We start from the raw sequence: 15604 nt of genomic DNA on the forward strand, positions 1-15604 counted from the left end.
GGATGGAGGCTTAGAGACCAATTCAAAGGGCTCGTTCCCTGACTGCATCTGGAACAGAAAGAGGATATGCATAGGTGACTTGAAAATCAGAAGCCATGAAACCTATGAGCAAACCGGCTATCTCCTCCCAGAGAGGAGTTTAATAATAATTAGTAGTAATCACAACAATAATAATTCTAGCAATACCTGCTGACATTTCTTGAGTACCTAGTAAATCAGCTTTATGTAATCACTTTATAGGTTATATATCTCATTTAATCCTTATAATAATCTATGAGATAGCTGTCCTTGTTAGGGTTGGATAGCTGTCCATATTCCAGAAGAGGCTTGGAGGGCTTGAATAACTTGCCTGGGTCCGGAACCAGCACGTGATGAGGTTGATGTCAAATCTCTCAGTGCAGACTGCAAATACTGTGCCTGTTCCACTATTTTATGATCCTGTACCACGGAGCTGAAAGCCTGGATACTTCCTTGAGCCCCCGTTGCCTGTAGAATTACAGAAAGCTGTCCGGCCCCCAGGCTTTGTGGAGAGGCCTCATGGGTGCAGAGCTGGGCCAGGTGCCTCCTTGTAGGGATAGAGAAGATAGAGGAAAGATGCTCTTGACTGATTACAAACACACACAGACCAGGTCCCCAGTCCAGCACGGATAAGGGACACAGGCACCGGGGAGGAGGCCCATCCCACTTCATCATGTCTGTTTTTTACTACCGGGAAGCATGCAGTAGAGTTGCCCCCTGTCCATATTTCATCCCAGCAAGTGTGTGGTCTGCAGGAATGAAAACAACAGGGAGCTCGAGCTAGTCTAAATAATTACTTTTTTGAAGCACGTGAGCCTGCTCTGAGTTTTACTGTTAAGATTTCTTCTTTTTAATATGCGGCATGAAAGAAGAATGCTCTGTTTCTAAAATTGCTCAGTGAGCTAAAGTTTGGATTTAAAAACAGATAAGAAGATGGTTGTTTGCAATATGAAAGGATGTACCAGTTTCCCTAGTGCATAAAATGTGATGTCATTTTTAAAAGTTGAATCTGCACCTAGTTATTCAGGCAGATTTGTGTGTGAAGCGTGGCAGACCCGCATTTGAAAATGTCTGCAAAGCAAGTCTTCTAAATGCCCACTTATACAATAGAGGCACAGCAATGTTAGGGCTTTTTTTTTCTCCTTCTTTTCAAAATCCTCTGGGCATTAACCCAGATGAACAGAAATATTTAGCCCTGTACTCTTGGGTACATTGTGAATGCCTGATAAACATAAAACCCATAGTACCAACGTAGCTTGAATTACATGTTCCCTGAATAGATTTTCCACCTATGAAAAGGGAAAAATCAGAGAACCTAATAAGTAAATTGCTTCTACACCAAGTGTCCAGTCCTATAATTAGATCTAAAAAAAGGTCTTGCTTTTACTGCAATGCATAAACTACCACATCTTTATTAGAATTTCTTAACAGTGTTTCGGAGGGTTAATAGAAATTTCCTCCAAAAGAGAACATTTTTAAATAGAACTTCAGATATTTAGATAGTCCAGAGGTCTGGTTGTTTATCATTTTAAATTCTAAGGATTGTTTCAGGCAACAAATGATCTGGCAGACCATCTCTTCTCTCCGCCCGCCACTGTTCCCCAACTCCTGAAAAAAAAAAATATCACTGGAATCAATGAGAAGAACAGTCCTGCTGTTCCTGCCGTGCGGGCTGCTATTCTTGGTTCATGTCACAAGCCTACGAATAAATGACATTACCGCACAAGGAACCAGACAGGGCTTTTAGATTCCGCTTTGAGGATGATGATTACGGCATGTGTGGGCTTAACCCCTGCTCTGTTACCAGGTATTTGTCATCGTCTTGCTTTACTGGTCCTTTCCCTTCAGTTTGAACCCTGATGAGAGGTGCAACAATAAATTGAACTTGAATGCACAACCACCGTGACTGTTTGCTATTGGCAATCTGCTATATACACCTTTACTCCTCCCTGTGATTCTGCACAATAAATACCTCTCAAGAACCAATACAGGGGGCACCTATGTGGTTCAGTCGGTTGAGCGTCCCATTCTTGGTTTTGACTCAGACCATGATCTCATGGGTCTTGGGCTCAAGCCCTGGTTGGGCTCTGCAGTCAGCAGGGAGTCTGCTTGAGATTCTCTCCCTCTGCCCCTTCCCCCACTTGCATTCTCTCTCTCTCTTTCTCTCAAATACATAAATCTTAAAAAAAAAAAAAGTGCAGAGATTAGATACTTATGGTATAGAGGTGGATATGACTACAAAATAAGATTTTTAATAAATGAAAGCAGGCCCAGAAGTGCTATTATAATGTCCACAAAGAATGTGGAATAACGCTGATTGTTTCTATCATTTGGTCTCTCTAGCTTTTCAAACACCAGAGAAAGAAGTAGCATCAGACAGTAGTCATAGCTGCCTGAGGAACCACTGGGCTGTGTGAGTTTATTAATCTTCATGTGATATGTCAGCTGTTCAGTCCCTGAATTAAATTAGGAAGTGCACACGTATTTATGCCTACAGTACATCATTTTTCTGGTCTCCTGGATACTTGCAGGAACCTCAGAAAATTGACTCAAGACCCAGTTAATTCCAGGTAAACCTAGTAATAGTAAACTCTAAAAAGAGCCACAGCAATTAATGCTAAGACCTTTAAAAGCAAGGAAAAAGTATGGATTCCACTACACATTAAAAAAGTAGTAAGGCTAAAGGTTAAGGTAGACATAAAAGAATTTGTCAGGTACCTCCCATATATTTTAAGGCTTCTTGAGGGCAGGGACCCTGTCGCATTTCTTTGAATGATACCATCTAGTTTGACACTGGACAGATGCTCAACAAGCATTAATTGAATTAATTTGAAGGATGAGTCATAACTTTAGTATGTTTTGTGAAGTTTCCTATTCTTTTCTTTTCTTTTTTGGTTTTTTTGAAAGTAACAATAATCAGGCATGTCTGAAAACCAAGAGGGGGAAAAAACAAAGAGAAAGTTTGTGTATCAAAGCGTTCTATTTATTATTTGTTTTATGTTACTAAAACTCAGATTAATTTCATAGGACTTACATTTAATGTCACATTGACATTAAAAGCCAAGAAGATTATTTTATGCTACAAAAAGCCTGTGTTTTTTTAAAAGATGTATTTATTATCAAAGTAGTGCTACCGCCAAAATTTGGGAGGTAGAAAAAAGAATAAATGAGCTTTAAAACTCATAATAGCTACAAAAATATATAGATTATGCATCTGTTCATAGGGTATAGTCACCAGACTTCAACTCAGAGCTGTAAGATCTTCTGTCAGACTTGCATGGAAATGCCAGAGTTCTAACTGTTTTATCCAGTTGGCTTTGGGCAGAAGGTATCATTTCACTAGAATGTGAAAAATAATCACTTAACAATCTTAGAATTCACTGCCACTTTAACACATTACAAGATCTGGTAAGTTCTCACTGAGTAAAGTCTTCTTTTAAAAAAATCTTGCTTTTCAGAGATTGTTTTGTTTTTCCATTAAGTAAATGTAACCAAGAAGAGACCTTATTACCATTTCTCATCTGTTAAGCTCTTTCCTGCTAATAACATGAGTCCTGGGCTGCAAGGGTGCTTCAGTATTTGCAAATCAACCAACGTGATACACTACATTAATAAAAAAGGATAAGAACCACATGATCATTTCAATAGATGCAGAAAAAACATTTGACAAAGTACAACATCCATTCATGATAAAATTCTAAACAAAGTAGATTTAGAAGGAGCATACCTCGGGGCGCCTGGGTGGCTCAGTTGGTTAAGCGCCTGCCTTCGGCTCAGGTCATGATCCTGGAGTCCCTGGATCGAGTCCCGCATCGGGCTCCCTGCTCGGCAGGGAGTCTGTTTCTTCCTCTGACCCTCCCCCCTCTCATGTGCTCTCTCTCATTCTCTCTCTCTCAAATAAATAAATAAAATCTTAAAAAAAAAAAAAGAAGGAGCTTACCTCAAAATCATAAAGGCCATATATGAAAAACACACAGCGAATGTCATCCTCAATGGGGAAAAACTGAGAGTGTTTCCTCTATGGTCAGGAACAAGAGAGGGATGTCCACTCTCACCATTGTTATTTAACATAGTACTGGAAGTCCTAGCCACAGCAATCAGACAACAAAAAGAAATAAAAGGCATTCAAATGAGCAAGGAAGAAGTCAAACTTTCACTATTTGCAGATGACATAATACTCTATGTAGAAAACCCAAAAGACTCCACCAAAAAAATTGCTAGAACTGATAAATGAATTCAGTAAATTCTCAGGATACAAAATCAACATATAGAAATTGGTTGTACTTCTATACACCAATAATGAAGCAGCAGAAAGAGAAATTAAGGAATCAATCCCATTTACAATTGCACCAAAAACAATAAAATACCTAGGAACACATCTAACCAAAGAGGTGAAAGACCTGTATTCTGAAAACTATGAAACACTAATGAAAACATTGAAGATGACACAAAGAAATGGAAAGACATTCCGTGCTCATGGATTGGAAGAACAAATATTGTTAAAATGTCTATACTAACAAAGAAGTCTATACATTTAATGCAATCCCTATCAAAATACCAACAGCATTTTTCACAGAGCTAGAACAAACAGTCCTAAAACTTGTATGCATCTACAAAAGACCCTGAATAGCCAAAGCATCCTTGAAAAAGAAAAGCAAAGCTGGAGACATCACAATCCAGACTTCAAGTTATATTACAAAGCTGTAGTGATCAAGACAGTATGATACTGGTACAAAAATAGACATAGATCAATGGAACAGAGCAGAAAACCCAGAAATGAACCCACAACTCTATGGTCAATTAACCTTCAACAAAGCAGGACAGAATATCCAATGGAAAAAACAGTCTCTTCAACAAATGGTGTTGGGAAAACTGGACAGCAACATACAAAAGAACGAAACTGGATTACTTTCTTACACCATACACAAAAATAGATTCAAAATGGATGAAAGACCTAACTGTGACACAGGAAACCATCAAAATCCTAGAGGAGAACACAGGCAGTAACCTCTTTGACAATAGCTGTAGCAATTTCTTTCTAGATATGTTTCCTGAGGCCAGGGAAACAGAAGCAAAAATTAATTATTGGGACTTCATCAAAATAAAAAGCTTCTGTACAGTGAGGGAAACAATCAATAAAACTGAAAGGCAACCTACAGAATGGGAGAAGATATTTGCAAATGACATATCTGAAAAAGGGTTAGTATCAAAAATATATGAAGAACTTATACAACTCAATGCCTAAAAAATGAATAATCCAATTAAAAAAATGGGCAGAAGACATGAATAGACATTTTTCCAAAGAAGACATACAGATGGCCAGCAGACACGTGAAAAGATGCTCAACATCACTGATCAGCAGGGAAATACAAATCAAAACGACAATGAGATACCACCTCACTCCTGTCAGAATGGCTAAAATCAACAACACAAGAAACAATAGGTGTTGGCAAGGGTGTGGAGAAAGAGGAACTCTCTTGCGCTGTTGGTGGGAATGCAGACTGGTGCAGCCATTGTAGAAAACAGTATGGAGGTTCCTCAAAAAGTTAAAAATAGAACTACCTTATGATCCAACAATTGCACTACCAGGTATTTATGGAAAGAATACAAAAATGCTAATTCGAAGGGATACATGCACTCCAGTATCTACAATAGCCAAATTATGGAAACAGCCCAAATGTCCATTGACTGATGAATGGATAAAGAACATGTGGGGTGTGTGTGTGTGTATACATATATATAACTATATATAATGGAATATTAGCCATAAAGAATGAAATTTTGCCATTTGCAACAGCATGGATGGAGCTAGAGAGTATTATGCTAGGTGAAATCAGTCAGTCAGAGAAAGACAAATACCATATGATTTCACTCATATGTGGAATCTAAGAAACGAGCAAAGGGGGAAAAAGAGGGAGGAAGAGAGGGAGAAAGAGAGAGGGAGGCAAACCAAGAAACAGACTCTTAACTACAGAGAACAAACTGATGGTTGCCGGGGGGGGGGGGGTAGGGGATGGGTGAAATAGATGATGGGGATTAAGGAGTGCACTTGTTGTGATGAGCATAGGGTGTTGTATGTAAGTGTTGAATCATTTGTACACCTGAAACTACTATTACACTCTATGTTAACTGGAATTTAAATAAAAACTTAAAAAATAATACTACCACAAGAAAGATGGGACTGCTGGTCTTTTCACTCTTAGAGGACAGAGGTCCCTGCTGAGGAAGTCATCATTTTGCCTTTGGTTGGTGTCTTTGAGTTTTTACTCAACTAATTTCTTGTTCTTTGTTTTTTAATATGTTATATCTTTTAGACATATTATCTATGATATGATAGAACAACAACATATCAGAATAAATGCCCACTGATTGTGTCTGAGTGCTGTACTCTTATTGCTTTGTTTTGTTTCATTTTGTATTAACAACAGTGTGTCCACCCTTGATCTGAAATCCCTCCACCCCTAACATATTCACATGTGCTCTAGGCATGGGTGTGAGTGTATGTATATAGACAAACAGTTCCCATCATTACACCTAGTGTCTTTCCATTTCTAGTTCTCTGTCCTTTTTAAATCATTTATGTTTTACCACTAAAAAGCTATCCAAATCATTTCATCACACCCAATTTGCAAATCTTGTTTGTAGGTTAGATTGAGTACATATAGAGAAACCTTGAAACTGGATTCAAACCCCCAAAGATGATCCCTTTTTGGGACTACTACATTCTGCTTTGTTTTCTCTCCTTGGCTAAAGTTTTTATATGCCTGTATTTTCAACATTGTAAGCACGTTTGAAGAAATGTGCAACATAGAGCTCAGTGGTTATGAGTCCTGCACATCAAAAGCTATACCTTATATCTCTTCCTCTGAGATAAAATTATGCATCAACATCAGTTTTATATATAATACAAATACCTGTATGTGTATACAAATATATATGTGTGTGTATATGTATATCTATGTGTATATGTATAGGTGGATAGATGGACACAATATATTCAAAGCATGTATTTATTTTTGCCTTTTCCCAAAGCAGCAAGTTGGATAACAGAATCTCAGAATTAGATGCAAGTCTATCTTGGTGACCTTCTAGGCTGAGCCCCTGGGACTTACTGGTGTGGATGGTTTGCTTACTTTCCCCATACTTTCTTTGTTTCCATAGATAAACATCATTCAGGGAATCGTGGCAGAAATCAACACCAAGACTGGGGAATCTGAGTGCCGCTATTACAAAGAGCGGCTTCTTTACTTGGAAGAAGGCCAGAAAGACTCTCTAATCGACAACTCGAGAGTGCTGTGTTGTCATGGAGAACTGAAGAACAATCGAGGGGTGGTGAGTGGCTACTCTCCCTCAGTGGTCTCATCCTGGGCCTCCCCCAATGCTTAATCCATTTGATGCCCAGCCCCCTGTTACTCTGCCTTCCTTACCCAGGGTCACATTCTTCAGACAAAAATTGCTTTCCAGTGTCTTTTGTATTATAGGATCCCATATGTATATGGATATATATATAATTATATACATTGTATATATATATTCATATATTACAATTTATATATAAATAATATGTATTATGTGTTTCTAACTTATAATTAATATATATTTTTATATATTTCACAAAATATATATTATATATATATATTAAAATTTCACTACCAGTATACATTCAAGAAGAATTTGGGTTGCCAACTTTGTATTTCATTTGATCATGACCTTCAATAGCAAATACAGAACAGTTAACATCTCCTCTGGCTTTGATATCAGAAAACAAGGGGTAATTTTAACAGGATATAAAAAGTATATGATCTCGGAAAAACAGCTCTTAAGTTGAAATGCTTAGCTATATGAGAAATTCTTTGCTTTTTTTATGGATTGGTACCCATCCACAGACTGCCATTTTAAAACCAGTTTTTGCTTTAAAACTGGCTTCATGTCTAACTCTGCCCAATTTCCTGGCTTTTATTCCTGAGTAGATATTGAAATTGTTCCTCCTCTCCTATCATAGCGACTTGGACAGATTTCCCTGGAGCACTTACTACAGTGGGTTGTAATTATCCACCATATGCCTGTCAGTATCTTCCATTATACTATGATCTTTTAGGGTAGAGTCCATGTCTTGTTAATCCCCAGCACCTATTATGGGGACCTGGCATGTACTAAGCACTCAGTAATGTTAGGTGAATGGGTGAGTGAATGAATGAATGAATATTTGTATAAAGGAAGGATGGATTTGAATTTTATGAGAGCTCAAAATTCATTTAACTCACCAGGCTATTTTTATGTGTAGCCAGTAGAAATTAAAGCTAATATGTCTATTATATATTATAATTTAAACATACTATACATAGAAATGTATATTTATATAATGTATAGATTTTATTATATACAATAGATATTTAAATTCAGTGTTGGGAAAGCCATCAAAAAAGAGAATCTCTTATTATATTTCATCTTCAGTATCTAGTCAACTCTTAGAATGAAAGCCAAAACTAGATTGAATAGTTCTTAATAAAGCTTTGATGATTTAAGAGTCAACCTTTTGACCTGGACTTTGGAGTGGCATTTGTGAGCAGGCTTGGAAATGTTATTTGAAATCACTGAGTGTATATCATAGCGCCCATTATCAGAGCTGCTGGGGATCCAACTAGCTGATGGTCCAGCAGAGGTATTGAGACTGGTCACGGGCCACGGCTTGAAGAAGTATTTGTTTGACTACAGAGTTCCTGATTGCTAGAAAGCTGCATTCTGCTTCTTGCTGATTTTCAGAAAACACTGGTGGACTTCGAATGTCTGATACTCTGGCTTCTTGAGCATTCTTTCTCAGAAGACCTGTGGGAAATGGTTGGGATGATATATCACTGCATGGAATGAGACCTATGCTCTTTCTGTCCCTCAGTCAAGGACTGAGACTCTCTGGTTGGCTATGCCTAGGGCATTAAAGATGAACTCTAGTTCATATTTCAGGCAGATAGATTTTTGAAAACAAAGATAGTAGTTGGGGTGGGAGATTTGTTTTAGTTATTTGTTTTTCCCAGTAGAATTATAGAAGTCTTTAGGAACAAAGCCCTGTGTCAGAAGAAAAGCTTGATAGTTTGAGGGCTAAAAGAAGCACTCATAAATAAGGGATGTTTTTAAAAGGTTTCCCAGACAATCTGAATTCAAATTATCTACCTTGGCTAGAGGATTATTGAAGTAGAAACAGTGTAAAAAACAACAACAAAAAACCCCCTAATGTTTAGTATATAAAACAATGACCAACCCCTTCCCTCCCCATCCCCAAAAGAAGTCTTAACATTATTCCTATAGCCCCCTCAAAAAAAAAAAAAAAAAAGCCCTTAACTTGGTTATTTTTTCTTTACTCTGTTTAAATGCACTTTTGATAAACTTTCACTCCTCAGTCTCCTCCCACCCAGTACAAAATTATCAGTTTTATTTGCACCAGCCAACATTTGGTTAAGCTTTAATTTCTACAAGTACGTGTGTGTGTGTGTGTGTGTGTCAGAGTAGGTGGGGGGGGATCCACAAGTTTCTTTTCTCCCAAATATAGAATTGTCTGATAATGCTGAATATGCTTCTCCTGCCCCAAAACAAGATTCTAATGTGAGTTTCCACCTCTTTGAGACCCCTGGGTTCACATTCCCAAATATCTCCATTGGAAAACCAGAACCAGGTAGAAAGGTTGTAGATCTTTTCACTTCAATTCGTCAGCATTTCCAAACTGTGAGAAGAGTCTAGCACTTGGAATTGAATGGAGCCAATTTACCCCAGCTCCACCCAGTGAAATTGCTTTCATGATGTGGTTTGAGACAAGCCTTTATTTTTGAGATTTTCTTTTCGCCCACAACACACATCAGTCATCAGCCTTTTAAGCACAGCCTCTTCAGAACAGTGAGGTTCTGAGGAACATAACTGAGAAGGACCAGTTCTTTGATCATCTTTCTTTGTGGCTACGACAGCACACTCTGGTTCCCTTGGGAATGTGCAGTGTTCTGAGTTGGAGTGCCTGGATGGAGCTGATACTCAGCTCTGTGGCGTAAGGAGCAAGTGTTTTTATGGGTTTGGGAAGCAAAGATTAATATTAGGCTTTGATATGCCAGTCGTATCCTTTATAGACTATTGTTCATTATGCTCACTTAGGATTATATTGGGTGCTATAAACCAAAGCCTGGGTGGGGGTGGGGGTACTCACTTCTTTTTCCTTCACTGCTCCCTTTATTCTATTCCCCCTTCTCATTTTTTTCTTATGGAAGCTGGAGGCTGTGTGTGTCTGCACAGGTTGTGAATATGCAATATGATGATGTCCTTGGAGCCGGCAGTCCTGGCTGCAGACGTCTGTAGGCAGAAAGGCCTTCTCCATGGGCACCCCAGAGAGGCAATCCTCCAGGAAAGGCACTAGGTGCATCTGGAAATACCTCCAAGATGCCCAACTTCTGTTCTGGAGGTAGATCTGAGCCTAGAAGTTCATAATACAGTGTGAAGCTGGTACCTGGGGACCTCTTATCCACAGAAGTCCATTAATCAACTTCTTATTAGGCGGTCGCTTAGGGAAATCCTGTGGATTTTTTTCTTCTAGAAACTGCATGTTTTCCTGTTCCAAGAAGTGCTTGTGATCACTCGAGCTGTCACCCACAATGAGCAGCTCTGCTATCAGTTGTACCGGCAGCCGATCCCCGTAAAGGACCTTCTGCTGGAAGACCTGCAGGATGGAGAAGTGAGGCTGGGCGGCTCCCTGCGCGGGGCATTTAGCAACAATGAGAGAAGTACGGATGGCTGTTGGCTTTGACCTGTTGAATGGTTTGGTGGTGGTGGTTCAGGGGGAGTGGCTGGCTGGTGGAGAGAGAAGTAGCCATGGCCTTGGAGTCAGACTACATTCCAATGCTGTCTCATTACTCCCTGCTTGTGTAACCTTGTGCCACCTCTGTGAGCCTCAGTTTCCCATCTGTAAAATGGGCATGTATGCATACCAACTTTATAAGGTTGTTATAAGGATTAAAATACTGCAAGTGAACCTGTCTGCACGTAATAGGTACTCCTTACGTTACCTCTCTCTGTCTCCTTCCATTGGATAAAAGCATGCTTAATACCAGATAGCCCCTGTGTCAATAGCAGTTGCTTACTGGTGGCTTTGTAGAGCCAGGGCAATCATCCCTAAAGAGGATTAAGAATGGTCACCTGGGTTGAGGATTCATCTGTAATTATTCTAATGGGCTTCTCTAACTTGAGACTTAATAAACAAATTAACCAAGAGAAGCTACAATGGCAGTGTTTACTGAGTATCTATGTATACATCATTCCAGGCATTAGTATACTAAATGGTCAAACTAAACTAAACCATCAAATTCCTCCCCCTTACGGAGCTTACATTGTGATAGAGGAGATAGATGATGAATAAATATTCAGGTGCTGTTAAGAGAACTAAAGCCCAGTAGGGATAACAGTTGGAAGTTTGCTTTAGAGGAAACGATCAGAGAAATCTTCCTTGAGAAAGTGACATTTGAGCCTCTTGGGTTAACAGGGGCATCATATTGTCAACATAATTAATATGTACTGCCTCTGACCTGCTCATTAGTCCGTCCGCCCTGGTGGTGGTGGTGGCAACTTCTATTTCTTGAATACGAACTATGTACCAGGTGTTGTAGAAGCACACGCATTACCACCTTTAGCCCTCATAATAATCTTACAAGATAGGTCCTGTTCATTTCTCACGTTTTACAAATAAGGACACTGAGTCATACACAAGGCGCTTGCCCAGGAGCAAAAGGTGGAGCCTGAATTTATCTGAAGTGGTGGTTCCCAGACTGTTGGCTCCAGGGATAGTACAAGGGGATTGAACACACCCACTTCTGCAAACCAAGCGTTGCATGTGTCGTGCGGGGCCCGTTATGCGCCGGTAAAACTAAATAAAATGTCTTCCAAATTGTGCGCTACCATTTTTTTTAAATACACGTGGCTCCTGTGGAGGTAATGAAAATGTATTTTTATTTTAAAGTGAAACTGAATTTGTAACAGCTCTGAGTTTTGCATATCTTCTCAATCATTTAGGTAATATATGTGCAAGTACTGTTATCACGTGGAGGATCATGGGCATGGTTTGGTATTATACAGAGCTTCTTAAACTTGAAAAGGCTCTAACTTGGGGCAGTGGTTGAAAGTCCAGATTATCAGGCCCACCCGAGACCTACTGCATCCGAGTCTCTTAACGGTAGGGTCCGGGCATTGTTTTTAACAAGCCCACAGGGGATTTTAATATGCACCCAGGTTTAAACTGATGTCCATTTGCCAGCCTCAGGGTCAGCTGAGAGCTACACGGGTGTGAAATCCAGTTGCTTGATGGTGGCCGCAGCGTAGAGCTGAGCCACGTCCCGGACCAGTGGGACACATTTTGTAATCAATTAATGATGTCTGCCCTAGGTACAGGGGGTTAATGTCACTATATAGGTTATCTTTGGCCTGGGAAATACCTGTCCGTTGACCTTTTTTTTTTTTTTTTTTTTTACATGTATTTTTCATTTCTAGTTAAAAACTTCTTCAGAGTAAGTTTCAAAAACGGTTCCCAAAGTCAGACCCACTCACTACAAGCCAACGACGCCTTCAACAAACAGCAGTGGCTCAACTGCATTCGTCAAGCCAAAGAAACGGTTCTGTGCGCTGCTGGGCAGGCCGCGGTGCTGGACCCCGAGGGACCAGTCCTAGATCCGGCCACTGGGAGCCGGGAGCCACAGGGAGACACAAAACTTGAGCAGATGGACCAGTCGGACAGTGAGTCCGACTGTAGTATGGACACGAGCGAGGTGAGCCTCGACTGTGAGCGCATGGAACAGACAGACTCTTCCTGTGGGAACAGCAGGTACATCGAAAGCAACGTCTGACAGAGCCGCGCGTCTTACCTGTACAGTGTTTGCATTCCACACACGGGACGGTTTGGAGAAGCACTTTTTAATACTTTCGTGACCGTGTGGACCCCGTCTCTTGTATCTTGTATCTTTATCCCTAGTACTGTAACTGCCGATCTGTCCGTGTAAGCTGGGGTCTGTGGCAACTCTTACCCTGTATTGCATTTCACAAGTGTCTGGAGGGATGGAGAGGTACTTGAACAAGTTACTTTCACTTGTCCTGCTGGATTTTAAAAAATAGAAAAGAATCTCTAAACTACTGTTTCATGTAGATTGCTTAAAGAGAATCCTCCCTTGTTTCTCTAATGCTTTTCTAGCTCTTTGACATGATAGCCGAAGGCATGGAATTTACAGGGCCTGGCAAACAGGGCATGAGGAAGTCACTCGTGTATTGTGATGGTATGTGCAGGAAAACGGGAAAAGATCAGTCCTTGCAGTGAACTTGGTTCAATGTTGTCCAACCAGAAAGCATGAAAACATCCCTGGGGATGCTGGACACTTAACTGTGCAAAGGAAGAAGCACTGTGTTGACCTTGCAGTGTCATCAAGTGCAAATTTGATGCAATAATCTATTAGGACATGGAACAGTGTCTGACCTTGAAAGGACCAGCATGAAAGCAGCCGCCAGCTCTGAATCTTGACCTGAAATGCATTTGCACCGGGGCGGTGGGGGGTACCTGTCATAGTTGCTGGCTTGCCTTAGAGAGCCATTTCTAGCCTAAGACACCAGAATAGAACTCAAAAGTCCTGGGAATACCCAGCAGGCTAATAAGAAGGCCCATCATCATTTTGTTTCATGTGCCAAGGCCTGCTCATATTTTGGAGCATTGAGGAAGAGACTGCAGGTGAGTCAGTGACTCTGTTTACAGAAACATGTGAGAGGAAGAGTTTGGAAGAAGTGCTTCATCATGACCTTAGGCGGGAAACATTAAGAGAAAAACAAGGTCCAGTGCCCTTCTGGGAAAGGCCAGAGCCTTGGATTTTCCTCCTCTGCTTTTGGGTCATCACTTTGCCGTCTCTGGCTCTGTGCTATGATCAGAGTCATAATTACATTCTCCATAGGCCAATTTTAATTAACTCTATGATTAATTAGGGTCAGTTAGCCAAACTAGTAACCTCTTTGTGTAGCCTTGATTTACAATGCAGAGTGGACTGCCGACCTTTAAAAAAAGTTAACTGAATACACAGAAAAGCTCCCTGTGAGTGTAAATATTAAGGATGACCTGTGCAAGATTATTCCCACACCAGCACTAGTAGTAATGATTCTAAATTATTGCCAAAAAGGTTTTTTTTAATCTTCTGTGTCTTTCAAGTTTACAGAGAGCAGTAAATGCTATGTTATCATTTTATTATGTACATCTAACATGTGCATTCAAAGAAGCTGTGTGACAAGATGTATCAATATAAAAACAAGGTAATATTACTTATTTTTCAAAAATGAAAAAATATTGTGGTCAATTTTACCCTGTAAAACATATTTCTGTATTTATAGATTTTAAACATGGTGAATTTTTTTTCTATTATGAGTTTATTTAAAATTGCTTTGTTTCTCAAATTGTTACTGATTTAGCAAGTGAGTGAACTGCTGCAGATAGAAGCAGACATAAGCTGAGAACCGATGTCTGATGGTGGAGGAAAGAGTGAATCATTCTCTGCAGGAGCCATCGGCCGCTTTGGTCAGTGTGTTGAGACAAGAGGTCCATTAAGTGCTGGCCTATGGGAAGAAAGTGAATGTTTTACTGAAATGAATGTTTTTGTATAATGGCCTTAAATTTTTCTGGAAGCATTTCAAATAAATTACATTAAAATGTCACCTTCTTTGTGTACAGTATGTGCCCAACGAATGTCAAATTTCAGCTGTCTTCCTGGGAGGTTCTTTCTGGAATTTTTGCTTGTTGTGCCCAAATACCAACTCTAAAATAGGGTGCAGGTTGAAATAAATGCTTCAATTTGATCTATCACAACTTTTGCAGAACTCCTATTTCTAAGATCTATTTTCTCAAGCATTCTCTACTCATTCACTTATTCACTTACTCACGTTTAACCACTGTATCTTGAATCTGTACTGTGTGGAAAGTCATAATTGTGATAGGAAAAGAGTATTGCATCTCACTGCTAGGATAGGTGACTGTTGAGAAACTTGAGACGAAATAGTAGGAGGCAAATTCCACTTTGAAATTCTTACTGGAAATTCACGCCACTTTTTCTTTAATTAAAATAGTTTTGGGGTGCCTGGGTGGCTCAGTCAGTTAAGCCTCTGCCTTTCACTCAAGTCTGATCCCAGGGTCCTGGGATCGAGCCCCACATTGGGCTCCCTGCTCAACGGGGAGCCTGCTTCTCCCTCTCCTCCCTGCTCATGCTCTCTCTCACTATCTCTGTCTCTCTCTCTCAAATAAATACATAAAATTGTATTTAAAAATTGTTAGTTTTGGGGCAGCTGGGTGGCTCAGTCAGCTAAGGTACAACTCTTGATTTTGGCTCAGGTCACAATCTCAGGGTTGTGGGATTGAGCCCCACATCAGGCTCTGTGCTCAGCAGGGGAGTCTGCTTGAGATTCTCCCTCTGCCCCTCCCCCCCATCTCTCTCTCTAAAAATAAATAAATCCTTAAAAAAATGGTTAGTTTTATTCCTCCAAAAAGTAGTCTTCATTTTTTTTTTTTTTTTTTTTTTTTGGGGGTAGAGGAGAGAGACAGAGA

General features: G+C 39.9%; 1 protein-coding gene across 6 annotated transcripts in view; it reads left to right on the top strand.

Moving 5' to 3' along the window:
• ARHGEF3 (Rho guanine nucleotide exchange factor 3) overlaps window positions 1–14721 on the top strand; it is a 293957-nt gene extending 279236 nt beyond the window's left edge. For all 6 annotated transcript variants that reach the window (XM_078076864.1, XM_036082421.2, XM_036082425.2 and 3 more), the window contains 3 exons: window positions 7180–7350; window positions 10589–10775; window positions 12532–14721. In XM_078076864.1, the coding sequence (XP_077932990.1) occupies window positions 7180–7350; window positions 10589–10775; window positions 12532–12884 (711 nt within the window). In that variant the 3' untranslated portion in view covers window positions 12885–14721. The remainder of the gene's footprint in view (window positions 1–7179; window positions 7351–10588; window positions 10776–12531) is intronic.
• The last annotated feature ends 883 nt before the right edge of the window (window positions 14722–15604 follow it).

The sequence above is a fragment of the Halichoerus grypus genome, chromosome 1 (assembly GCF_964656455.1).
Source record: "Halichoerus grypus chromosome 1, mHalGry1.hap1.1, whole genome shotgun sequence".
NCBI classification, from domain to species: Eukaryota; Metazoa; Chordata; class Mammalia; order Carnivora; family Phocidae; genus Halichoerus; species Halichoerus grypus.